Below are 27,552 nucleotides of genomic sequence, written 5' to 3'. Positions count from 1 at the left end.
CAGGAAGATAATGCAGCCTGGTATCACCCAGCAGCAAAGTGACAGACTAACACTCTGAAACCATTTCCAGCTCAGAGGTCTGTTGCACAGATCTATCTGTGGTTTTAGAAACCACTTGCAATGAAGGTTTTTCTTTTAAATTTTTCATTTATCATTCATCCAAACCTCTGTTCTTTATTAAATCATCATCGTGACAGCTTTGTAATTAAACTTGTCTAGACATAAACACTCATCAAAGTTGCAAAACACGTAGAACACAATCAGTGGTCTGCTCAGACTTAAAAAAAAAAACATGCAGAGGATAAACTGCTTACAAAAAGCGCAGGTACATATATTGCCCAGCTTCATGCTCTGCCTGCCCCAGTTTTCCTCTTCCTTAACATGGGAATTCCCGTCTTCTGCTGTGAAAACAAGCTAATGCATCACATGTGTTAAATTTGTCCCTCTGGTGTTTGCCTGTCCCTGCTCTTGTTGCTTAAAGATTTGTTGGTTGTGTGCTAATTTCCTAAAGCCCTGAGCGAAATGAACCTCTCCACTTAAATGTAAAGCAGCCTGTAAACTGGGATCTGATCCTTTCTAAACACTCCCCAGTAAATGACCTCTCTATGCAGTTTGTATGTATTTTCTATTTTAATACAGTTCCTATAATATTCTACTTTAATTAAAAGTTTATTTAAGCTATGTGTGCAGGAATGATCCCCCAAAGCACTGATTCTTCTATTTAATCAGAAGCAATGTGTTTTACTCCAGCACCCCCATCTGGTGGCAACATGAAATTGCTCCATAGTTTATAGCAGTCTAAGGTCTCATTTTTCTGACGTCCCCTATATGTTGTTGCTGAGGCAATCTTTAAATATTATGTTCGGTGTCATCTTTGCGTGATATTTCTTCCTTTTGTTTTATAACGTCAATAAAAGACAGTTGAGAAACGGTGACTGCCATTCTCACGCATGCATCCCCGGCTTTCGGCTGACCCGCCGTCTCCGTCTCTAAAAGTCTGTCGCTATGGCAACGCTGTCTGGCAGGGGAGATGGCAGTATTCAATGTGTGTGGCAGACAGTTGTCTCTGCCTGAATCTTCTTATCACCAACAAGGGAAGCAGAGCAGGGATAAACAAATTAAGTGCAGACCACGCATGTATATTATAGCCCCAAGAAAGACAGAATGAAATGTGAGGGTAGGAGCCTGGAGCTTAGGTACCAATTTAGATGGCAAAAAAAAACGGTCAGCTCTAACCAAATGCTGGCTTTCTGTAAGACTTATGTTCAAATTTTATATTTCTTATTTTTGCAGAGATCTCAAGGCTGGAAACATTCTCCTTGGAGATGATGGTTCTGTGCAGATTGCAGGTATTGTTTTCCAAGCAAAAACATTTTTCATCCGACTGCCTCTTGTTTTCCTTCCTCCCGGCAATTTTGGTATCTGTAATGAATATTTATGCACGTAGAAAAAAAATTTACCTGTCATGACAAAACTAACACTTCCTGTCTATTTTGGTCTTCCTTTCTGTTTAGTTTTTTTCTTCTCTCTCCCTGATCCCCAGACTTTGGCGTCAGTGCCTTTTTAGCCACAGGTGGTGACATGACCCGAAACAAAGTGCGCAAGACGTTTGTGGGAACGCCGTGCTGGATGGCGCCTGAGGTCATGGAGCAGGTCAGTGCTGTCCTAAATGGAACAGAAAACTAATTATCAGGAACTAAAACACCCATAAATTGAGCATTAAATTACCTGAAAATCACTTTTCATTTGGTAATACAATATTTAGCTGATAAGATTAAATAAAATAACTTATGTTGTAAAAGTATTTTGTTTTTTTGTTTGGTTTATTTGTTTTTGCAGAAGAACACACCCTGTCTTTAGAAATAGTAAATAAAGGAAATAATGATTTGAACTAAAACATAAAACACTTTTATAAGAAGGGAGAAATTGTTACCTTTGTGGAAAATCTTAGCCTAGTAAACTAGCCCCAGCAGCCAGCAGCCAAAAAAATTTTTTGTGTACGAGTTTGGTCTAGCTTCGATTAATGCCCCAGGCCCTACAACTGGCAGGCCAATCACAACGCAGAGATGTGTTTTGAGTTTTTGGATGCGAAGTGGGCGGGGTTTGGAGGGCGTGACGACAAAGCTGCGCGATGCTGGTGAAAGGACAACAAGGAAGATGGCAACAACTATTGAACAGTTCTCATTTGACTCAGCTTTGGAAGGATTAGACGAATTTGACATTGTTTGTTAACACTCCCACACCAGCTTTCTGTTGAGCTTACTACGTCAGTCTTTTGCGCTAATTGGTCAGAGCGTTGGCCAATAGGCACAGACATGGTTTGAAAGACAACGGGTTGTTCTCATCAACAATTTTCTGATGTCTCATTTATTGGGGCCAAACTAAATTACACATTTAATCTCACATTTAGTCTGGTTTATCAGGTTAGGAAAATCCTAATTTCTGCCAACAATTGTTTACAGAGTTCTACTAAATGAGGAGACTGGTTTTAGGTGGGAATGTTGTTCCTTTCTCCTCTGATGGACTCTGATTCTTTTGCAGTTCTGGATCTTAACTAATCAATTTGTTTGTTTCACATTGTGTCTAATATTTCCATACAAAGCTATGCTGTTACACTAACCAGTTTACATTTGCACATTTTTTTAACTGGAGAATACAAGACCTTTCACTAAAGTGTTTGTAGTAGTTATGTTAAGATATTTAATTCCCAGTTTATTTCACCTGTTTTTCCTTATTAATGTGAAAATATTTGCCATCTTTACTTTCCAAGCGATTCCAAGATTCTCTTTTTTTTATACAGCCCCAAATTCAATAAGATGTTTTTGCCACCAGATTATTTTTCTAAACCAGGAAAATATTTACTGAAAGTATTTGATGCTCTCAGTATATATTCTTACCCTGGCTTATTTGGTATATTTTTTAAATGTCTGGAGTTTTTTTCCCCCTCCCAGTTGTAATTGTGTTCATTACTTTTCTTCTTTAGGTGAGGGGTTATGATTTCAAAGCAGATATTTGGAGTTTTGGAATCACAGCTATTGAGCTAGCCACTGGAGCTGCACCTTATCACAAATACCCACCAATGAAGGTCAGAAAACGTGTTATTTCTTAAAAATAGATAAATAAATAGAAAAACAGGAGATCAGTGCTATATATATATATTTACTTTTTTGCTGTTTTCAGGTCTTGATGCTGACGCTGCAGAATGACCCACCATGTCTGGAGACTGGTGTGACAGATAAGGAGATGGTAAAAAAATATGGCAAATCTTTCAGGAAGATGATCTCCCTGTGTCTACAGAAGGAACCAGAGAAAAGGTGCACGGTCTGGTGATGAACTCTAGAGCAACATATTTCTCTAGAGCAGCTTCCAGAGAGGAGCTTTCTGTTAAGCTGCTTCATGATGCAGAATGTGGCACTTTAGTTAACAAAAATTGTTTTCTCTAGCATGTGTATGAAAATAAATCTTTAAATAACAGTCTTGCAACAATGAGTCATTTTATACTGTCTTATAGACAGTATAAAATGTATAGTATAGTTGTACAGCGCTACCAATAGTCCTAATCCTCATGTTTTTTTTTGTTTTTTTTTCAGGCCAACATCATCAGAATTATTGAAGCATAAATTCTTTCAGAAAGCAAAAGTAAGTTTTTATGATCAACTGTGTTTATTTATTTATTTATTTTTGTGTTATAGTCTTTTATTTAGAATGTTTGGCAAAAGTTAGGCCTCCCTACTTCATTCTGTTGTAGAATAATGCAATCATATTGAACTGATCGAAAAATGTCAGGTGATATGTGGGGATTGATGGAGGTCCAGTAGGTTACATCAAGTTGCTGAGGTTGATTGCAGCGATTCTTCATCCTGAGGGATAGTGGAGAGGAAGGACTCCGTATCAGCATTTCAGGGCTTAAGCCAGGAATATTTTTTTGCAAATCACACAAAAAGGTGTGTTCACTTCTCTGCTATAACTATCCCCTAAAATGGTTTCTGCATGTCAGTCCCACAAGCGCACGTGCAATTGTGTGTAGGGGTTCAGCCCCTCAGCTGCTTATTGCCTCTTCTGACCGCTCCAGAAGTCGGTGTGCATCCTTACCGGGGCAACACCTCCCATCATCTCCTGTCTTCAGGAGCCAGAGCAGATAAGAAATCAGACTTTCAAACAGGCAAAGGTTTATCTGGTTGGTAGTGGTCAAAGGCAAAGTGGAAACATACCTGTCATGGCTCAACTCATTTTAACTACTGAATTCGTAATTCTTGCTAACTGTGGTCCCTGCTTGCACCAGTGTTATGTTGTTGCAGGAGCACAGATGTGGTTTTCAACATGATGAATAAACGTGTTCAGTGATAAAATATGATACTGTCAGTCTTTTACAGTCAGTCGGTGATTATATCTATAATTAATGGCTGTATTGTCTGGGTGGAATAGGCATGTTTTGCATGTGAATTTTTCTTAGTCATATGAATTTCTTGTTGTCTTTTAAGCTTGTCTCTGTCATTAAGAAGACGTTTATTAATATACCAAGTTGGGGAGTTGTGACATTTTAAGGCCCTTTCACAGCTTTTGGAAACAACTTGGAAAAACATTCCTCTGGTCAATGATCAGGCAAAATCAGAGGGAAGCAGAACGGCACCAAGTTCCTGTTTGTAGCACAGCCATAAAAACATCCAGAGTTCTGACTCAGCAAGTCACTACGGTCCAAATACAGGTGCTGGTCATAAAATTAGAATATCATGAAAAAGTAGATTGATTTCAGTAATTCCATTTAAAAAGTGAAACTTGTATATTATATTCATACATTACATACAAACTCATATATTTCAGATGTTTATTTTGTTTAATTTTGATGATTACAAATGACAACAAATGAAAATCTCAAATTCATCATATCAGAAAATTAGAATATTGTGAAAAGGTTCAAAATTGATGGCCCCTGGTGCCACACTCTAATCAGCTAATTAACTCAAACCACCTGCAAAAGCCTTTAAATGGTCTTTCAGTCTAGTTCTATAGGCTACACAATCATGGGGAAGACTGCTGACTTGACAGTTGTCCAAAAGACGACCATCGACACCTTGCACAAGGAGGGCAAGACACAAAAGGTCATCGCTAAAGAGGCTGGCTGTTCACAGAGCTCAGTGTCCAAGCACATTAATAGAGAGGCGAAGGGAAGGAAAAGATGTGGTCGAAAAAAGTGTACAAGCAAGAGAGATAACCGCACCCTGGAGAGGATTGTGAAACAAAACCCATTCAAAAATGTGGGGGAGATTCACAAAGAGTGGACTGCAGCTGGAGTGAGTGCTTCAAGAACCACCACACACAGACGTATGAAAGACATGGGTTTCTGCTGTCGCATTCCTTGTGTCAAGCCACTCTTGAACCACAGACAGCGTCAGAAGCGTCTTGCCTGGGCTAAAGAGAAACAGGACTGGGCTGCTGGTGAGTGGTCCAAAGTCATGTTCTCTGATGAAAGTAAATTTTGCATTTCCTTTGGAAATCAAGGTCCCAGAGTCTGGAGGAAAAGAAGAGAGGCACTTCATCCACGTTGCTTGAAGTCCAGTGTAAAGTTTCCACAGTCAGTGATGGTTTGGGGTGCCATGTCATCTGCTGGTGTTGGTCCATTGTGTTTTCTGAGGTCCAGGGTCAACGCAGCCACATACCAGGAAGTTTTAGAGCACTTCATGCTTCCTGCAGCTGACCAACTTTTTGGAGATGCAGATTTCATTTTCCAGCAGGACTTGGCACCTGCACACAGTGCCAAAGCTACCAGTACCTGGTTGAAGGACCATGGTATCCCTGTTCTTAATTGGCCAGCAAACTCTCCTGACCTTAACCCCATAGAAAATCTATGGGGTATTGTGAAGAAGAAGATGCAATACACCAGACCCAACAATTCAGAAGAGCTAAAAGCCACTATTAGAGCAACCTGGGCTATCATAACACCTGAGCAGTGCCACAGACTGATCGACTCCATGCCACGCCGCATTGCTGCAGTAATACAGGCCAAAGGAGGCCCAACTAAATACTGAGTGCTGTACATGCTCATACTTTTCATGTTCATACTTTTCAGTTGGCCAACATTTCTATAAATCCTTTGTTTTTATTGGTCTTCAGTAATATTCTAATTTTCTGATATGATGAATTTGAGATTTTCATTTGTTGTCATTTGTAATCATCAAAATTAAACAAAATAAACATCTGAAATATATGAGTTTGTATGTAATGTATGAATATAATACACAAGTTTCACTTTTTAAATGGAATTACTGAAATCAATCTACTTTTTCATGATATTCTAATTTTATGACCAGCACCTGTACAACCTGGATATTGTTGGATGTAAATCTCAACTGCAAATGCCTGTGTGAACAGTAGATGTCAGGCTTTATCCTTATTTTAAAGCAAACTGATTTTGGTTAAACCCAGATATTTTAAAGATCTGCAAGTTTGTGGATAATCTTCTATTAACTGGAATCTGTTCCGCTGTTTTTTGCTCCATTCAGACCCACGAATATTTGCATGAGAAGTTGATCCAAAGGGCTCCAACAATAACAGAGAGATCAAAAAAGGTAAGGGAAGCAAAAAAAATCTGCTGCTCGCGCTTTACAAGAATAAGAAGATGAGCTCAGTTGCGTTGTTAAACACATTTCAGGTACGACGAGTGCCTGGTTCCAGTGGGCGGCTCCATAAAACGATGGATGGGGAATGGGAATGGAGCGACGACGAGCTCGATGAAGAAAGCGAGGAAGGCAGACTAGCTGTTGCAGCTTTAAGAGTGAGAAACCCACCTGCTTCTCCAGCACATGTAGACATTAACCCTTTGTATTAGTCCACACGTCACGTCTCTTAATCACTGCTCTTTGATGAAAGTGTCCTCCCTGTCTCTGTTTTGCATCATGTTGGTCCGTTGTCTCACTGAATCTCTCTGTATGTTGTGTCTGATGTAAAGGAGCAGCAGGTGAAGCCTGTTAGTGCCCTGAGGCGATAAGTGCGCTTCTCCCACCCGCTCGAGCTGCCTTCATCCAGGGTTGTTCACTTGTCACTGAAATACAGATGGCGCTCCCCTAACAAGGAAGGACTCTCACCTGTTGGCTCTTCCATGCTCCACAGCTAGGAAGCACTGGAAAGGCAGTTAACTCTCATTAGTGTCAGAGAGCTCTGCAGGGATATTAATTTGCAAAAGTGTTTTTACTGCTTAAACCCTTTTGCTTTCCACACAAAAAAAAATCCAGTGTATTTTATTTAGGTTTAAGGTAGAATGCAAACACAAAATAGCACGTAATGGCAAAGTTATACAAATTACACATAGTTTACAAAATGATCTACTAATAAAAATCAGAGTATTTCGCCCTACTTGCTCTGATAAATGTTTTCTAATTACTAAGTGGAGAGCTAGAAAAGCAGGACTGCTCATGTTTCATGTTTTGGAGAAAATGAAAGCAAGGTTGGTTCGGTTATAAACAGAAATTCCAAACTCTGAACACCTAACAGAACAGCATTTAATCCATCAATTGTTATTGGACAGAATACAGCACAGATTCTGATATATTAAACCATAAACATCCTTCTAACGGGTAAGGAAGGTATTAATCAAAGCACAGCAAGCATGCTCAATCTGGATATCATTTCATTTTGTAAACTGTCCTAACTCGGCGCATTAAAGAGTGCTGAGTGTATAAAAAAAAAGTAATCCAAAGAAAAGCATATGAGGTGGCCCAAAATATTTATTATTCTAGGTTTCTGCATTTCTTTTTCTATTTTTGCAATCAGACAGGCTTTCTTTCCCCCTGATTCTCCACTATCACCGCAAATATATTTGCTTGAAAATGGGCTTTTCTTTGCATCTAAATGGAAGCCATATTGTTTATGTTGGTAAAAACTTTTTTTATTTTTTATTATAGCTTCAAAAATAGCAGATCAAATAGTTTTGCATGAAAGGCATCGTTCTATACGGTTGTTCACATATTTCGTCAAAGTTAGCTGTTTAAATGGAGTCAGACTGCAGTTCAGCTACAGCTGGACAAACTGGTCTTACTAAGAATCTGCTGCCAAGCCGCGAGAGTTTTAAGGGCCAAGAAGGAATTTGAGGTTTGTAAAAATTCTGAAAGGTATTTTAATTGAATTCAGCAATTAAAATAAACCACCTGGATTCATTTTTAATACCACCAGGTTTACATTTTAACCCGTTTTAATTTGATAGTATAGGTTAGATTAAAAACTTTGCCAGGGAGAGATTTCAGTCCTGGAAGCCATCTGTATTTCAATTTCTTTTCTCTTTTAACCCTTTTTTTTACTACACTGCCACAATTTAATATTGGTATCAAATCACTGATCTCCTTTGCGATGATTCTCAAAAAGGAAACTGACCTCTGAGTTTTTGAATCTCAATCCAACCTGTTTTTTTTGTTTAGTGGTTACATGTCGGCACACTGAACTTTAACTATCTATGTGGGATTAATGTTTGTAATATTGGTGTAAAGGTGCTCATGCTTGTTTAACTGGACGCTCACAGATGAAAACATCAATGCATTTAGCATTAAGATTAAGCCACTGATCTCTATTTAGTCACTGGATTGCTGATTTCCTGGAAAAAGTGAAGTCCGCCATGCTGGTACTCCCCTCTCCCACGGACTCAAGCAGTAAAAATGCTTTAGTGTGTAGAATTTGGCTGTAAGAACAAGCACTTTGCCGGCTTTGGGAAGCCGTTTCACAGGTAATTTCACTGATCGTGGATGTGCTAACCAAGAAAATCCATATACACGCCGACGTCTATATTATAGTATGTAGCGTAACATTAGTCTGGCTATTTTGGACTGACACGAAGATATTGACTGAGTTAGCCAATGACATTGTGTCTCACATTAGAAAATAGAAAGTAATTCATTAAGAAATGTAAATGTAGTAATTCTTAAGTGGATGATGCCATCATTCCTGTATTGTTTGTTGTATATCTCATTTGAAAAATACTGCTGAAATATATTGCTTTATAAACATATATATTTATATATAATATATATATATGGGTAAAATTCCTGCCTTGTTTTTTTCTATCAATGTAACATGCAAAATATTTCTACAAGTAATGGAGATATGTATATCATGCGTAATTAATACATGTATATTACATGTACGTCTTCAATTTAGCACTTTTGGCACATCTGTATTATTATGCTCCATTAACACATTCATTTTGTTGTGATGGATTTGCATATGTGATATTACATGATTTAGAGACTTCCTTAACTTTATGCAATGTAATGTGCCTATTTTTTTAAATTCTAAGTTAAAGTAATCAACTTATGCTATGAAACAGCAATTGTGTGTCAAAGTCATGAATTTATCTTTAGTTTAAAAGTCCCCCTGAAAATGAAATCATCATCGTAGTTCGATGCTGTAGCGCACGTACTGTTTACATTGAGACTGGTCTAATTAGGGAGTACCAATATGCCGGCCGGTGGCTTCACTTTAACCCCGTACTACCAATGGGCAATCAGTAATCCAGTGAATAAATGGAAATCAGTGGATTAAGCTCATTGCCTCTGAGCAGGTATTGAATCAGAAAGCAGATCCCTCTGCTGATCAGCAGTCAGTTTGCCTTCATTTAACCGTCATGCCTTTTTGCTTGATTTATTTCATTTAAAAAAAAAAACCCTTGGGGCACCTTTTAAGGGTAGTTACTTCAGAAAAGTAGCTTTTAATAAAACAGTAAAATTTCAATGTTTTTATAGGATTTGAAATGCTTCTTATTCTTTTCAGCTACTTCCATCCAGATTTTTTAACATAATATGTGACTATAATTATATGAATAAATATGTGGTCATAAGTTGAGTTAGAAAAATTCATCAAATTTTGGGCCTTTAGGTGCCTCGAGGGTGAAACTTGACTTTTTGTTCAGAAAATCAATTTGGAACTGTATCCATTACTTTTTAATCTCATTTATTTCTTCTTTCCTGCCTCTCTTACTAAGTGTACTCTATGAGATGTGTCTTCACTCGTTTACTTCTCAATTTTACTCTTGTTATACATTGATTACAACATTAAAACAACTCTGTAGATATTTCTAGTTTTAAAATGCACAATTGATTTGATGAAGTTATTTTGGGTTTGAAAGCATCAGAGAGATTAAAGATAATCTTGGTCAGGCATAATGCTAAACACTCTTCTGCCTGCCATTTAGTTCTCAGCATGGCTCCTTGTTCTGGCATGACATGGACCCAATACTTCTGACTGGAATATTTCATATTGTGGTGGGTTGATGTGTTTATCTATAAAAATTAAGTGGAAGATTCTAGTTAACAAAATCAACCAGTTACCTGTTCAAGATCAAAAACCACTGGACCTCATCACTTTGTTTACATCAGACACATTAGGTCTTAACAAGAGTCTCTCTGTTTATCATTCATTCACGTATTTGGAGAAGGACCACACTCAGTCTAACAGGGTTCTCAGGTCTCCCATTGAAATTTGAAAGTATTTAATATTTGTAAGTAAAATCTATGTTCCCCACAATACATTTTGTTAGAAAAGTCTGAACTCTCTGGACAGATCTGTGAGGAACGTAAACGAGTGAGCCATTTGAATGTGATGTAATGAGCAAAGATGCAGTTTGTTTTTCAATCATTGTCTCTTTGAAAGTCCCTGAAGTTTCTTTCTGTCTTCAACAGTCACCAAGAGTTAAGGAAATTTCTCAAAATTCAGAGGTAGGTTTAATCTTTGTTTCTATGACTAATGGATGATTGAACTGGCAAATAAAGGAGCACATCTTCACTTTTTGTCTGACAAAGCAAATACCTTCAGTTTTAAGATTTTTGGTTCTTGAAATGTTTCGCTGAGGTTGAACCAGAAGAGTTTCTTTCAGCTTTTCCAGACTCCTGAGCCTTTAAGTAGTCACCTCCAGGCAGTGTCCCAAGATCAGGCTGAACTACCTCAGGCTGCAAGCCAACCCTGCCTGCAGCCCATGCAAGTCAACACTCACGCCTATGCCCAGGCTGGATCGCCGCCACCCAGTGTTCCTGCTGCTGCTGTCGTGCCCACTCAGGTCACTACTCTCAGTTTCACATTAGAACTTCATTCTCTGCTAACAGAAATCTTCATCTTTTTTATTTATTTATATTTTTTAGAACTTTAAGTTATGTTGAGACTTGACTTATAAATTCTGTAGGGAACAAAAAAACAATTGAAACCTACAAAAAGTCAAATTTTGTTTTCAGTTTTCAGTCATTTTAAATAGTTTGATCTATTTGAACTATTTGTTTTGATATTTTCCTGCTAATTCAGGTGTTTGTATTTCCTGGCTATTTTTGTAGCTTTGCCTTTAAACGATATAACCAGGATCAAGGTTATAGGTTTCCTTCAATAAGCTGAATTTGATATAATAAGCTGAATTTCCTGCTTTTGAACTAATTAAATAGGTTTGTAGGCTGTGTTGCTCAAACACCTTTTCCGCTTTCAGCCTCTTTTATTTATTGGATTGACATTAATACTTTGTGACAAGTTAAAAGCATTGGGTTTATTATCCTTAAAGCCTATTTTTACTTAAATCAGCGGTATCAATAAGGTCATTGACTCTACTTCATGATGCTGCCACTCCCGTGCATCGCTGCTTATTCGTAGAACTTTTCAGATTTTACCTCCAAATGTAATAATGTTCTTTAATGTTCCTCACTTCAAAAATCTATGTCAGACAGTGAGAAAAAATGTTCTTTTTAATGCAGTATATGTGAATAACTGCTATATTTATGTTCAGTTTCTGTTAAACTGAAATTTTTATTTCTTTTTGAACAGATTGAAATAGCCTGTGAAGATGTTAGCACTCCCATTAGTTTGGTATTAAGGTTAAGGTATGTCTTTTTAACTCAACATCTTAGATGTGTTTTTTTTTCTTTATTTCATGTTTCTATTTTCCTTGTTTCTCTTTAGAAATTCAAAGAAGGAGCTGAATGACATCCGCTTTGAATTCATGCCAGGAAGAGGTAAATATTGTTTCCTTTCTCAGGCTGTTTATTAATCAAGGCTATAGACTGACTGTGTTATTTTGGATTGTGGTCGTGTCCTTTTGTTCCCCTTTATTTATGACTGTCACAAGATGCATCCCTCTGCACTGCATCATCTGCTAGTTGAGCAGGATAATCAGTAAAATAAAAACTGGTCCCCTGTCTGAGCAGCACAGACAAAAAAGTCATAAAGAGCAGAAATGGTCAAAGGAGAGTTGTTGTGTTACCTTTTGACTGAGAGAGAAAGAAGTTGTTCTAGTTTGACATGTTTGAAAATGATGAAGCAGTGTGTGGCTGTCATCTAATATTTTATTTTTTTCAGACACAGCAGATGGAGTGTCCCAGGAGCTGGTGTCAGCAGGTCTTGTGGATGGGAGGGACTTGGTAATAGGTGAGTTTTCTGTCTAGTGTTAGCCATTTGAACTTCTTAGCATTTCTAAGTAAAGATTAAAATATCAGTATTTGACTTGGATTAAATATTGTTACCAGAGATATCAGTTATTTCTATTTATCCATATATGTTCTTTTTTCACTTTGTTTTGCTCTGTATTCTCCACAAATTTTAAATTACGACAACATCACTGTTTGAACTGAATCTGAAAAAGGTGTCAGATTTTGAAGCAGGAAAATTTGTAAAAACCTGCAAATCTATAAACATTACTGTTGTTTTTAAGAAAGTGAGTCTAGTGTCGTCAGGCTTCTTCTGGAAAAGTGTGCAATTTTAGATTAGCATTTACCAACATTTATAATATAAACATATATATTTTAAGTTAACACACAGTAAACTTACTAAAAACTCTGGAAAGAGAAGTCCGGATATCTCTATGACTCTTTAAATTAAAATTAGAAAGAAAAAAAAACTTGTAGGAGTCTCATCTAGTGGTCTCAGAGAAATGTAAAGTTTGTAGCTAAAATGCAGAGGCAGAGATGATTTCCTGTAGATTTAATGCAGCCAAAATACAACTCCAAAATTAAACATCCAAGAAACTCCAGAACAGACTTAACAGGAGGTGAGGGACAGGAACTGATGAAAACATAACATAATGATGCCACAATGCCGTGTAGAGATGCATTTGTGTTTTTCTTATTTCATTGTACTGAAATATAGCTTCTCTTTTAGTTGCTGCTAATTTGCAGAAGATAGTCGATGAGCCTCAAGGTCATAAAAATGTAACATTCAAACTGGTGAGTAAAACCCTTTTTACATCTTCATACTATGAGTTGCACTATTGCAGTATTGTTACTTATTCGGCTTTCAGGGGAGGATTTTTTCTTTTTCCCCAGACAGTAGGAGAATAACTTAGACAGATTTATTTGTCATTTTGTTTACACAAGTGTAAAACAAAAATAATTTTATTTGGAATAGCTCTCTGGACAATTTCATCAGTTTTAAAAGTGCAGCCTTGAAAAATAGTAAAACATATATACCGTATATATATATATATATATATATATATATATATATATATATATATATATATATATATATATATATACACTATATTGCCAAAAGTATTTGCTCACCCATCCAAATTATTGGAATCAGGTGTTCCAATCACTTCCATGGCCACAGGTGTATAAATTCAAGCACCTAGGCATGCAGACTGTTTTTACAAACATTTGTGAAAGAATGGGTCGCTCTCAGGAGCTCAGTGAATTCCAGCGTGGAACTGTGATAGGATGCCACCTGTGCAACAAATCCAGTCGTGAAATTTCCTCGCTCCTAAATATTCCACAGTCAACTGTCAGCTGTATTATAAGAAAATGGAAGTGTTTGGGAACGACAGCAACTCAGCCACGAAGTGGTAGGCCATGTAAACTGACGGAGCGGGGGTCAGCGGATGCTGAAGCGCATAGTGCGAAGAGGTCGCCAACTTTCTGCAGAGTCAATCACTACAGACCTCCAAACTTCATGTGGCCTTCAGATTAGCTCAAGAACAGTGCGCAGAGAGCTTCATGGAATGGGTTTCCATGGTCGAGCAGCTGCATCCAAGCCATACATCACCAAGTGCAATGCAAAGCGTCGGATGCGGTGGTGTAAAGCACGCCGCCACTGGACTCTAGAGCAGTGGAGACGCGTTCTCTGGAGTGACGAATCGCGCTTCTCCATCTGGCAATCTGATGGACGGGTCTGGGTTTGGCGGTTGCCAGGAGAACGGTACTTGTCTGACTGCATTGTGCCAAGTGTAAAGTTTGGTGAAGGGGGGATTATGGTGTGGGGTTGTTTTTCAGGAGCTGGGCTTGGCCCCTTAGTTCCAAGGAAAGGAACGCTGAATGCTTCAGCATACCAAGACATTTTGGACAATTCCATGCTCCCAACTTTGTGGGAACAGTTTGGAGCTGGCCCCTTCCTCTTCCAACATGACTGTGCACCAGTGCACAAAGCAAGGTCCATAAAGACATGGATGACAGAGTCTGGTGTGGATGAACTTGACTGGCCTGCACAGAGTCCTGACCTCAACCCGATAGAACACCTTTGGGATGAATTAGAGCGGAGACTGAGAGCCAGGCCTTCTCGTCCAACATCAGTGTGCGACCTCACAAATGCGCTTCTGGAAGAATGGTCAAAAATTCCCATAAACACACTCCTAAACCTTGTGGACAGCCTTCCCAGAAGAGTTGAAGCTGTTCTAGCTGCAAAGGGTGGACCGACGTCATATTGAACCCTATGGATTAGGAACGGGATGTCACTTAAGCTCATATGTGAGTCAAGGCAGGTGAGCAAATACTTTTGGCAATATAGTGTATATATATATATATATATATATATATATATATATATATATATATATACAGGTGCTGGTCATAAAATTAGAATATCATGAAAAAGTAGATTGATTTCAGTAATTCCATTTAAAAAGTGAAACTTGTATATTATATTCATACATTACATACAAACTCATATATTTCAGATGTTTATTTTGTTTAATTTTGATGATTACAAATGACAACAAATGAAAATCTCAAATTCATCATATCAGAAAATTAGAATATTGTGAAAAGGTTCAAAATTGATGGCCCCTGGTGCCACACTCTAATCAGCTAATTAACTCAAACCACCTGCAAAAGCCTTTAAATGGTCTTTCAGTCTAGTTCTATAGGCTACACAATCATGGGGAAGACTGCTGACTTGACAGTTGTCCAAAAGACGACCATCGACACCTTGCACAAGGAGGGCAAGACACAAAAGGTCATCGCTAAAGAGGCTGGCTGTTCACAGAGCTCAGTGTCCAAGCACATTAATAGAGAGGCGAAGGGAAGGAAAAGATGTGGTCGAAAAAAGTGTACAAGCAAGAGAGATAACCGCACCCTGGAGAGGATTGTGAAACAAAACCCATTCAGAGTGGACTGCAGCTGGAGTGAGTGCTTCAAGAACCACCACACACAGACGTATGAAAGACATGGGTTTCTGCTGTCGCATTCCTTGTGTCAAGCCACTCTTGAACCACAGACAGCGTCAGAAGCGTCTTGCCTGGGCTAAAGAGAAACAGGACTGGACTGCTGGTGAGTGGTCCAAAGTCATGTTCTCTGATGAAAGTAAATTTTGCATTTCCTTTGGAAATCAAGGTCCCAGAGTCTGGAGGAAAAGAAGAGAGGCACTTCATCCACGTTGCTTGAAGTCCAGTGTAAAGTTTCCACAGTCAGTGATGGTTTGGGGTGCCATGTCATCTGCTGGTGTTGGTCCATTGTGTTTTCTGAGGTCCAGGGTCAACGCAGCCACATACCAGGAAGTTTTAGAGCACTTCATGCTTCCTGCTGCTGACCAACTTTTTGGAGATGCAGATTTCATTTTCCAACAGGACTTGGCACCTGCACACAGTGCCAAAGCTACCAGTACCTGGTTGAAGGACCATGGTATCCCTGTTCTTAATTGGCCAGCAAACTCTCCTGACCTTAACCCCATAGAAAATCTATGGGGTATTGTGAAGAAGAAGATGCAATACACCAGACCCAACAATTCAGAAGAGCTAAAAGCCACTATTAGAGCAACCTGGGCTATCATAACACCTGAGCAGTGCCACAGACTGATCGACTCCATGCCACGCCGCATTGCTGCAGTAATACAGGCCAAAGGAGGCCCAACTAAATACTGAGTGCTGTACATGCTCATACTTTTCATGTTCATACTTTTCAGTTGGCCAACATTTCTATAAATCCTTTGTTTTTATTGGTCTTCAGTAATATTCTAATTTTCTGATATGATGAATTTGAGATTTTCATTTGTTGTCATTTGTAATCGTCAAAATTAAACAAAATAAACATCTGAAATATATGAGTTTGTATGCAATGTATGAATATAATATACAAGTTTCACTTTTTAAATGGAATTACTGAAATCAATCTACTTTTTCATGATATTCTAATTTTATGACCAGCACCTGTATATATATGTATATATATATATATATATATATATAAAAACAGTAATATAAATGACTGTAAATTTATAGTTTTATAACTCTCATTTTTTTAAAATAAGAATAACAAATCAAATAATAAGATATAAGACATCAAACCTTGTGCTTTTTGCTGGACCTTGCTGCTGTTAAAACTTAACTGTCATAATTCGATGTGGTGAAAATGTTGCACAAACATGGAGTTTTCTGCCTTAGATGATACTAATAGAGGGACAAACCGGACAAATCTGTTAAGCTTTCCGACTGATTCATCATGATGCATTGCACTGATTTCTTCTTCTTCTTCTTTTTTTTTTTTTTTTTTTTTTACACTTATATACTGTAGGATGTTCATAGATAGAAATGATATCCAACAGTGACTGTACTAATGAGAAGCACCTTCTTGCAAATACTATGTACTGTTCTCCACAGTATCTATATTAGGTAATGACATTGTGGTACTGGTGTTTTCTCTGGTCTTTAAGGACACATAAAATAAACATCACTCCTAATGCAGCTACATCAAACACAGTGAACCTGTTAAAGTCCCAACTTTTAAAATCCAATGGGAATTTCTAACTGATGGGCTAAAATATGGCTGAAATCTTGGTGTCATGATGAATTCAGACCTGAACTTTCCGAACTTTCCATGATTAAAGCAGTAATGTCCAAGCAGGACCTAGAAAAACCCTTTTCACAGGTTTGCCTAAAAAGTCCACCAGAGAGCTGCAGCTGATCCAAAATGCTGCTGCCCGTGTTCTGACTAGAACTAAGAAAGTAGAGTACACCATTACACTGGCTCTCTGTACCTCAATGAATAGACTTTAAAATCCTTTTCTTAGCCTATAAATCACTGAATGGATCAGCCCCTCAATACATAACATTTGTCATCAATGTGTCAACCTCCCAGCCCACTCAGGTCTTCTAGTTTCATCCTACTCTGTCCACCCAAAACTAGAACCAAACATGGAGAAGCAGCATTTAGTTTCTATGCTCCACTATTCTGGAATAAACTCCCAGAGTTCTTTTAAGTTAAAGTTAAAAACCCTTTCCTTTAGAACTGCCTTTAACTGTTGAAGTTAAACTGTTAACTGAGGTATAATTTGTAGTTTATATTTCAACGGTTTTATTTGTTTTACATGTTTTGATCTTTATTTTATTCTGCTTTTATTTTTGGCTCAGTTCATGAAAATTGATCTTAATTGTTATTGTATTAAATTGGGCTGTATAAATATAGTTGCCTTTCCTAATATAAGCTAATATACGTTTATTTCTGTGCTTGTTGCTCTTTCAGTGCAACATGTTCAATAAAAATATAGCTATATAGTACTGTTTACATGGAGGTATTAATAAAGTACCAATGATCAGAAATGCTATTAGCCTTTTAAAAAGCCTTTACATTGGAGTTTTATGTGCATGGTAGCCATATTGGATTTTAAAGAGAATCTCTCAACTTTTCTACAAAGAATTCCAACTAAAGTGTTGATGTATATTTTTTCAATTTCAAGTGTAGAAATTTCAAAAAAGAAAAGAAAGAAAATTGTCTTCACTTTATAGTTTAGGTCTTATTGGAAAAGAGCTACCTTTTCCCCATGTTTGCTGTGTTCCATTCATGGTCTTGTAGCAAGCAGCAAATAGAACATTAAGGCTTTCGTTTATTAACTTTCCTCTTATCTGTTGTGAGTTTCTCTTAAAAAAAAAAAAAAAAAATCTGTCAAGTTCTTCCCACTGATCTAGTATTTAGTTATTGGTTTTTTGTCATCAAACCCCAATAAACACTTTGAAGGTTTAGGTTAGGTTGTTAAATTGCTCAAGTTTGATTACTTTAATACATTCTTGAATCCGTGTCTTCACAGGCTTCTGGGGTGGAAGGATCTGAAATACCAGATGACATCAAGCTGATGGGCTTTGCTCAGCTTAGCATTAGTTAAACTGTTGTTCTACATGGAACCATGACTTGCCTAAAAATGTGAAAATGGAAAAAAAAATAGTTTAATGCATTTTTTCTCTTTCCATGGCTGTAAAGAACCACTACTGCCAAAGAAAATAATACCATTTTGCTACCCATAGGATTATACAATACCACCTTGTGGGATTAGGTGGTCAGCCGTAGTATCAGAACTGTAGTGGGAGAATCAAAGCTCAAAGTTTACAGTGTACATGTAGAGGGATGCGAGCATCTGCAAGAAAATGTTTTCATTTTAGATTCTGGGTTCCTTCATCTTGTTATTGTCTCATTTCTATGTCATGCATTTGCACAATCGGATCCAACACTCCCTAATCCCACGTAATCCCGGTAAGTGTAATTGCCTTATAATCATAAGAACTACTGGATGCTCATTTCGTTTCACCCCATGTGGAGCGTAGTGTCATTTGAAATGCACAAACATGGCTGCGGGTGCTGATGCCAAACTTTAAACTTTTGTTTTGTGAGTACGAATGAGATGGAAAATAAAGTTATGCCAAAATATGATTAATATTATATCTCTACAGTCTTTACTATGTAAGACTGAATTTAGCCCAAAACGCTCTTCTCCGTTTTAGGACAAAAGTATCTAGTCATTTTTTTTAAAAACAGGTGGAAAAAAAACTAAATCCGAAACAAAATCTTTTACCTTCTTAGGTGCTTTATTTTACAGTGTTATAAAACTGGATATTTTGGTTTGCAAAACATTTTTGTCCTAAATTTGCACCCATTATGAGATATAATTTCTGCTTTTTTTCCTTTCTGTTTTGTTTTGAACAAACACATGTTCATTTATCTTACCCATTAGGTTGATTTATTCTGTTTATGGTTTACATGAAGACTTGATGAACTCTTGATACTTTGATCAATTATAAAGCGATGAAGGTCACTGAATCAATAAATTAAAAAGACAAATTCTGAAATTATCGAAAATTTTTGATTTATTTGAGGGGGGGAAAGAGCTATAATGGGCCTTTCTTACATCCATGGTAAGGTCCTGTAGCTCTCCAGCCTTCCAAAATAAAAGCACTTATGCTGGATTCTGGGTTGGAATATAAAGCCTTGCAATGCTGCAGCAAAAACAACCAAAAAGCAGAGGAGGCACCCAACCCCCATTGACTAAACATGCATTAAAAGCAATATAAAAATTGGTTTGATTTGCATTCAACCCAATCAGATGTATTACTGATAAAAATGTACAATTAGTCTTCTGTTTGTTTTTTTTTGTTTTGTTTTTTTTTTCTTTTTAATTAGTTACATTTATACATCAGATGTTAGAAAACTCGTCAAGGTCATTGAGAGAATCATCAGAGAAAATCTGCGGGCCTCCATGTTAAAACAGACCTTTAGCTTCATGTCATTTTTTTTGTTCTTAGTTGATATAAAGCAGCTGAAACCTTACTGTATTCGTTTTAAATAATAAAAGAAAATGAATGGGGCTGACAAGCACTTATACCTAAGGATGTAAATATTGTCATTTGACTTTATTTGCATTCTCTTTCACTCTGCCTTTTTTCTTCCTATATCGACACGATTGTCAGTTCCTGATATATGACGCTTAGTGTGCGTGGCTTCGAATGGTGTGATTTTGAAGGCGTTGATGTCAGTAACAGTTTGTCAAAAATGATGCTCATTCATTTGCACTTAAAAAATCCTTGTCTTGGAAGATTTTTCGTATAAGAACCTCTAAGTTCCCTAAATCTTAAAGAATTGGCTCCATAAACACCAGGTGGAGACTGTTTACAGCTGCATTCACACACGCAATCATCTTTGTATCAAACAGCTAACAAATAAAAAGGCCACGATTGTAAACAGTTGGAATATCATTTTCTTTTAGCGTTTGCATTTATGACTCAGTCTTGCATTTATGTCTAAGATGCCAGCGTGGTTTTATCCTGTTAGGTGATGTTGTAGTGTCACTACCTTCCAGATGCCATTTTGAATGAAGCAAAAGGAAAAACTAAGAAAAATAAAAAGCTTTGTATTTTTGCTTGTGAAGATGTAAATTTTTGTGCAAGCCTTAAATCATAAATGACCAAGTGTATTTTTTTTTATCATAATTTTTTTGGGAGGGAGTGAAATTAGGAGGTAGTTTTGATTTACTTAAAGTGTCTGAAATGGATCCAGGAAGATTCCCTGCATGAAGTGTCGAAGGTGTGCAAACAAATTGCAGCCTTCCTGGCGTCAGTCTCTCGCTGATGGTCGCAGGCTGGGCTCCTATGGTGGAAAGGATTTTTTTTTTTTCTTTTGTTCAAGCCTTATGAGATAATTCTGTTTTTTATGTGTGGACATTGTGTAGACAGAGTCTAGCTTCAGATGAAAATGAAGCTTTATTAGCTTTTTTCTTTTATTCTTTCCTGTTTTCACACAACCTAAAAAAAAACAACTGTAGCAACTGAACAAAAAAAGGTAAAACCATGTTTATCTTGGACTAATCAAGGTCGTTATATGGCTGTCTTACTTTTGTTCAGCATTTTCCATTTTTTTCTGATTATTTTCAGCGCTCAGGCATGTTTCTCTTGATTATTTTGTTCATTAAAGAAATTGGCATATCAGCTTCTTAGAGTCCAGTCTATTTTTATAAATATTACCTTGCAGTAGCATTTTTAGCCCTCAGATCTTTTTGCAATTTGGCACAGACTCATATTTTACTGTGATTTATTTATTTTCTACTGATTTACATGGTAGCAAATGATGCATACACTGCAAAAATGATCTAGAGATAAGTAAAAAATTCTTAAATTAAGTGTATTTACCATTGATTATTGTTTTTATTAATTATTTTACCCTTAAGATGATTTGTGAACTGAATGAGTTTTACTCTTAGAATACGATAATTAGATAATATACACTTCAAATAAGACGATGCGATTGTTTTTTTATTATTATTTTAAATGTTAACTGTCTTTTTCATTTGCAAAGTGTCTGATTTACCTTCTCAGTTCAAGGAAAAATGCACTTTTAAGAAAAATTTACTTATTTGGATTTCAATTATTTGCAGTGTGTTTTTCGGTCTCTAAAACTACAAATCAAATCACCTTTTCTACTCATTCCCCTTTTATTAAAGGCCTAAACCTAGATGTAATGCAATGAATTGCATTTAAAAGCTTCATTGAGTCCAAGGAACACAGCAGACTGAGATGGTTGTATAGACGTTTAAAGTACAGGTAGGCTTGCTTAGGATGACTACACACCAACACAAGGCTGTACACGTAAACTGGCCGATTGATGCAGACATCCGCACTTTCAGGGAATTTGTCAGCACAACTATCAGTTAGCACAACATTGATCTTGCAGTTTTTCATCCTCTGAGTTTCTATTAAGTACAAACAGGAAGGAGCACATACCATAGAGTTAGTCTATGCAATGTCACTTCTTTTCAAAATAACAGTTGCATTCAACTTACAGTGTCTCAGTGATATCCTGGAGTTCAACATTGAGTGTTTCAGGTAGCAGCAAACAGAAACAGCCTGCAGCCATCGGGATGATGCCATAAACCACCATGGGAATGCTGTAATGGTAGACCTCCAAGAGCCTGACCAGTGGTGAGAGGATGCCGGCCACACGAGCAAACATTGAATTCAATCCTATGCCGCTATGCCTGCAAAAAAAAGAACGCTTGGGCAAAATCAACCTGGCATCTATATTTGTAATATTTCAAAAGTTGCCTATATATAAAACATTTACTTTACTGTTAATTGATCCAATCAGAAAATTGTTACACTTACAAAAATATTACATTTTCATTTACTCCCTCTCCATATTGTTGAATCGTATTGAATTAAGTTGCAGAAACGGTCATCCCTGTGCTGAACCTTGGAGAACACTTACACATCCTGTATTATATATAGATTTTTTTTTCTCCACACATTGAAAAGCATTTCAAATAAAATTCAGAAATCTCTTTCATCTTAATGTCACTCTTGCTGTTGTCTGTGTTTTTGTGTGTTTCCTGGATGGGAACTCCTGTGGAGCTGGTTGACAGTTGCCTTTTGTATCTCTGCTTCTGTCTCCTTGAAACCCAGTCAGCCTCAGTAGATGGCCGCTCGCACTGAGTCTAGTTCTGCTGGAGGTTTCTTCCTGTTTAAAGGGAGTTCTTCCTCTCCACTGTCTCTACAAGCTTGCTTAGTTCGAGGGATTGCCTTCGAGTCAATGAGTCGATGCAATCAACTGGTTTTCCTCAGATAGAAAACTTTGAATCAGTTTGACTGAATGATCTGGTTGAACTGTAAAGTGCCTTGAGATGACAGGTGTTGTGAATATATAAATAATATATAAATAAACTGAATTAAATTGAATTTTCTGGTTTCAAACCCAAAGGTAAACCCTAAGAACAGCCCTTGGTCTCTCCCCACTTCTGATTGGATGACTGGATGATTAAAGGTTCTTTCTTCAACAGAAAAAATGAAAATATTCCAATTTAAATTTGTTCCATCAGTAGATATTACCTGTACAATTTCACAACCAAATGTAACCCTTTTTTTGTTTTCGCACTCGAGATGTAAATTAATTTACTTCACATTGGAAATGTGTCTGTAAACACCTGAGTTGGTACTTTAGACAAGTTATTTCTTATAGGAGATCATAAAGACAACTACCTTAAATCTGTAGGGTATAATTCAGCTGTGTAAACATGGGCTGTACTGCAGGCAGCTGTGGCAGCAAACTTTCCCAGCATCGCAATGACTGTCACCACCACTGAAAGATCTGATTAGTACAAAAAGTAACATAGAGGTGTAAAATAGGTCTATATTTCAAAACAAAAACAAAGATATACATGGGCTGACAGGGCTTCAAGGCTACCTTTGGGAACAGCAATGGCCACCAAGCAAGAGGCTCCACCAAAGAACAGGAAACCTGCTTGACATATTCTTCTCCCAAAGCGCTGAATCAGGGTCAGGCCAGCCAGGTTTGCAGGGATTTCAATAAAACCAAAGATGAGCTGTGTGAGGTAGATATTTAGGCCAAAACTCCCAATATTTAGGCTCAGTCCATAGAAAAGAATAGTTGCTGCAAACCTGGAATGACATAAAGTGTTTAGTTTCCATGTTAAGGTGTTAGCCGTGATAGAAACGTGAACAATAGTCAAAGAGAAATAACCAGTTCAAAGCCATGATTAGAGTGCGTTTTCTTAAATAGGTTATTCGGAAGATGTCCATCATGTTTTTTCTGTTTGGGGAAGTCTCCATATTGACCTGAAAAATTAGAAAAAAGGTGGTAGGAACCTGTCAGAGCAGGAGCAATATCTCCTGAATCTGAAGTCTTTAGGTCTCAGATGATAAACTATGTTTGAGGACCTTATCCAGCAGATCTCCTGATACGCTCCTTTTATTAACTCTGGCTGCTCTCTGCAGCTCCTTCAGAGCCGCCTCCTTCCTGCCCTGAGACATGAGCCACCGAGCTGACTCTGGGAGGAAACTGAAAATACAAATGTATACAGATCTGTTCAAATTGAAATCTATATGTACTTGCATAGCGATTTACAGTGTATATAACTCCATGTAAGGAAGTTTCAGGAGATTAAAGAAAATAATACTGACCAGAACAGGACGACCAGGACAATGACGAGGGGGCTTAAGAGAACCAGTTGCAGTATCCACCACTTTGTAATCAGATAAGCAATACCAGGCAGAATCATCTGTCCTACTGAAAAGAAGCTCATTATGGACATTGTGCAGAGAGCAGATTTTGAAGGATCAGTCCACTCCACCACTGAAAAATAGATTAGAAGTGGAAAAAAAATGGTCAGTCAAAGAATTTATTTACATAATTTCAAGGCTCATGTTTTAGATACTTTCTCCGTTTAATCACAACTTGAGAAAGTACATAAACTAGTTCTGGTGAGAAAATTGCAAACCATTGAAATTAACATGAAAAATTGAATAAAACTGCTCATTTGTGCTGCGTCTGATACTGACACAGCAGGACAACATTCACAGATATGAACGAGAGTTGGAAAAACTTAACCTACCCATCACAAATGTGTTCATAATAACGACACCAGTCCCACTGAAAAACTTCAGAACCATATAGATGTAAATATTGGGTGAGAAAGCTGTGCTGACACCGAACACCAGCAGGATTAAAACTGAAAGTAGGATCCCAAATCTTCTGCCAAACCTACGTAGAAGAATGAAAAACCTTAATTTGAATAATCTGAGTTTTGCTTTAATCTAATCACAGTACATTCTCTGTTATTTGATGTTACAGATATGCAGAAACATCATCATATAAAATCACTTTTTCATATGTTCTTTACTTTATGACAGCGACTATTTTATAAAAAAAAAGATTAAATCAACATGTGTTTGTCAGTGTTTGCATGTTCTGTGTTAGTTCTACTAGTAATTCAAGCTGAGAAAAGAAATTTGATTTCATTTCTCAAGAGGTTTTAAAACAGTTAAAATCTTAAGAATTCCACATTATATAACATGGACAGATAATGATGTAATTTAGATTGCTGTGTCAGTCACAAATGAGTTCCAAATTAAAAAAAAAATTAAAAGAAACTGTCAGGAGAAGCTATCATAAAATTGAAACAGTTATCTGTAGTCAAGATGATAATGTAATATAGCTGTAATGAAGCTTGACCCAATTTGGTCCTCAGGATAAATGGCAATCTAAGAAAAATGAACAACGTGGCAACAGTGATTGTGATGTAACGGTTATAAATTTCAATCTAGTTTGCTGAATTGCAGTTTTTGTATAACTATTGTCTCCAGTGAGAACTTTGCTCAGCTTATCTGCCAGTAGAGAAAATAAAAAAAGTAGAGAAACCCATCAGAAAATCAATCTTTTAAAGTCGTGTGCATCAATTGCAGATTTAAATGTGACAATTTGTTTGAGACTTTTACAGACAACATAATAACTTGGTTTGTTCAATTTAAATGATAATTGGCACTAATGAGCAATACTGACAAGAAAAGCAATACCTGTCAGAAATTGCTCCAAACACCAATGAGCCAACCAGGACCCCTGCCATGAAGATGGACTGTGACACTTCAATTAAACCACTCTTGTCACAAACCAGATTAAACTGTAAAGGGATCAAACATTAGAGAGAGATGTGATATAAATTATAAGCAAATTATGTTGGAGAAAAACAAACATTCTGTTGAAGCTTCATTATGTCAAGCACTGCATAACCTGCCCATAATAATAGACTATTAAGGTCATTTTCTTTTAATTATATCAGCAGATCTTAAAGTGTCCACTCCGTGTTTTCCAATCATAATCTGGCATTTCATTCTGCATTGATCTTTCTCACTGTCTAGGCATGTGCTGTAAATAGGGGTTGTTGTATTGTAGGTCAGGATGGCCTACAGTAAAATGTTTTCCTAGAAATATCTGCTGTAGAGATTGGAGCCAACACCCTTTGCACTAAGACATATTTTTCTTCCAAAGGGCAGCTTGGAGAACTGTATCTGAGCCAAAAAGAGAAGAAAAAATCAAAAAGAAAAAAATGGCAAATCAAAAATGGCTTTTGTGTGTCTATTTTAAATTTTTTTTTAAACTTCTAGATATGTACTAAAAAAATTATTTAATCTAAAAAGAGTAAAATACACTACATAGTCCAAATCTTTAAACCTACAAGATGCAGAAAAGTTTATGCTTTTTTCTTTTTTGCTTACTTGTGTCATGAGGCTGGAGACTCCATGTGGAGCCTCATAGTCCCAGCCACTGATGCATCCAGTTGTGCTGTTAAGGCCATACTCTTCAATCGTTTCCAGATCCAGATCCACAGGAGTGAACATTTTACACTTTTCATACCTCCCATCCTTGTCAACAGGGATGGTGAGATTTCTTTGCCTCTCTGTAGTCAGGTTTGGATTTCTCTGCAAGATCCAGTCAGTGTTACAGTGATGTGGATAGCTAATTCCAGTGAACACCTGGCTGGCCACATCGAACGCAGAGAATATGCTGGGTATGCATAACGCAACGAGTAAGCTTTTCTGAAACAAACCAAACTCCCCAACCTCCTTCAGGACCTCTCCAAAGCTGCTCATCTTGGCATATGACTCCTCTAACAGCAGACCCCCTTTAGGAACTAAGGCAGAACTAGAAACCCTTGAGCCACGACTCCACGATGAGCACAATTAATAGTTAACCAAGCAGACATGAGATAAGCCAAAACAATTATGAAATATCATATATCATATCGTCTGAAAAATAAAGTTTCATGTAGTTTAACTTTAAAAATTAGTAATGACACTGATATTTAAAAAAGGAAAAAAACCTTCATAGGCAAAACAATATAAAAAGTTAAAATAGAATAAAATTGAAGGAGAATGACAAGTAAACAAGTAGTAAAAGTACCTTCAGGGCTCTACTAAAACCTGTAATCAATCTGTTAACGTGACATTCATAGATAATATCTCCTAAATTTTTTGACACTGTTAAAAAAATACTGAAAATTGATCAAAGCAAATTGCAGAACCAATAGCCTACATCAATTTATATGTGTAGAAACACCGCTGGTAAGGTCAAATCAGAGAATACATCAACAAAATGTAATTAGATATGTTTAAAAGTTTAAATGTGGAAAGAAGGTAAAACAATGTTTTAATGAAAACAAAAAGCATTTTGGTCTTAACTTTTTACAGTTAATAAAGATCAGAAACAACTTAAACAAAAAGACAGATTATCTGAAAAAAAAAATGTAATAACCTGTGGAGTGAAAAAGGCCTCCTCTTTCTTTCTAACTTCTTTTAATCTGCATTAATCCCTCTCTGTCAGGGTTTGGTTGAGGTTTTGAGGACCCAAATGCAGAGGCGAGGAACCAGAGGGGAGTTCTTAAAGATTTAATTGAAAAATGAAGCACAAAATCCAAAAACCAGGGTACAAAATACGTGGAACCAAAAACCAGACAACTTCTTAGGAAAAAATTCATGTGGGGAGCCAGGAAAATACGAGGAACCAGCACTGAGGAACTGCACAGGGAGAGTATATGGGAGACATTTGTGTATTTAACACATTTTTAGTAGTAGCAAAATATAGGCAGTTACATGTCTAGCACCCCTTAGTGGCCAAAAGTTACATTGTGTGCCTTTAAAGGAATAGTACACCCAAAACATGATTAGCCTTCATTTTCTACTCACCCCCATGCTGAACAACACTCTGGAGTACTTTTTTGATATCTCAAATGCATCTGGAGATCTGGGAGGCTTCTTGCTGTCTGCTGACATTCAAATAATGGAGG

General features: G+C 37.1%; 2 protein-coding genes across 2 annotated transcripts in view; one reads left to right on the top strand and one right to left on the bottom strand.

Moving 5' to 3' along the window:
- Positions 1-20,908, top strand: part of oxsr1b (oxidative stress responsive kinase 1b) — a 62,645-nt gene extending 41,737 nt beyond the window's left edge. The window contains exons 5-18 of the mRNA XM_038293711.1: positions 1,294-1,349; positions 1,544-1,653; positions 2,984-3,085; positions 3,181-3,314; positions 3,591-3,639; positions 6,501-6,566; positions 6,650-6,772; positions 10,662-10,697; positions 10,856-11,035; positions 11,782-11,837; positions 11,917-11,969; positions 12,313-12,381; positions 13,111-13,175; positions 18,244-20,908. Coding sequence (XP_038149639.1) covers positions 1,294-1,349; positions 1,544-1,653; positions 2,984-3,085; positions 3,181-3,314; positions 3,591-3,639; positions 6,501-6,566; positions 6,650-6,772; positions 10,662-10,697; positions 10,856-11,035; positions 11,782-11,837; positions 11,917-11,969; positions 12,313-12,381; positions 13,111-13,175; positions 18,244-18,318 — 1,174 coding nt within the window. The 3' untranslated portion in view covers positions 18,319-20,908. The remainder of the gene's footprint in view (positions 1-1,293; positions 1,350-1,543; positions 1,654-2,983; positions 3,086-3,180; positions 3,315-3,590; positions 3,640-6,500; positions 6,567-6,649; positions 6,773-10,661; positions 10,698-10,855; positions 11,036-11,781; positions 11,838-11,916; positions 11,970-12,312; positions 12,382-13,110; positions 13,176-18,243) is intronic.
- Positions 20,909-21,145: 237 nt separating this feature from the next.
- LOC119788989 (solute carrier family 22 member 13-like) lies at positions 21,146-26,406 on the bottom strand. Its single transcript, XM_038293712.1, has 10 exons — positions 25,985-26,406; positions 25,286-25,389; positions 24,325-24,473; positions 23,894-24,065; positions 23,651-23,771; positions 23,454-23,548; positions 23,157-23,371; positions 22,952-23,060; positions 21,760-21,954; positions 21,146-21,669 (listed from the first exon to the last, which is right to left on the bottom strand). Exons 1-10 carry the CDS (start codon positions 26,357-26,359, stop codon positions 21,624-21,626), a joined length of 1,581 nt encoding a protein of 526 aa, XP_038149640.1. The 5' UTR covers positions 26,360-26,406; the 3' UTR covers positions 21,146-21,623.
- Between the last annotated feature and the right edge of the window lie 1,146 nt (positions 26,407-27,552).

Source organism: Cyprinodon tularosa, unplaced genomic scaffold (genome assembly GCF_016077235.1).
Source record: "Cyprinodon tularosa strain WSP-4 unplaced genomic scaffold, ASM1607723v1 ctg33, whole genome shotgun sequence".
Taxonomy (NCBI): Eukaryota; Metazoa; Chordata; class Actinopteri; order Cyprinodontiformes; family Cyprinodontidae; genus Cyprinodon; species Cyprinodon tularosa.
Note: the sequence above shows the minus strand (reverse complement) of the source record. Positions and strands in the feature narration are given on the sequence as shown.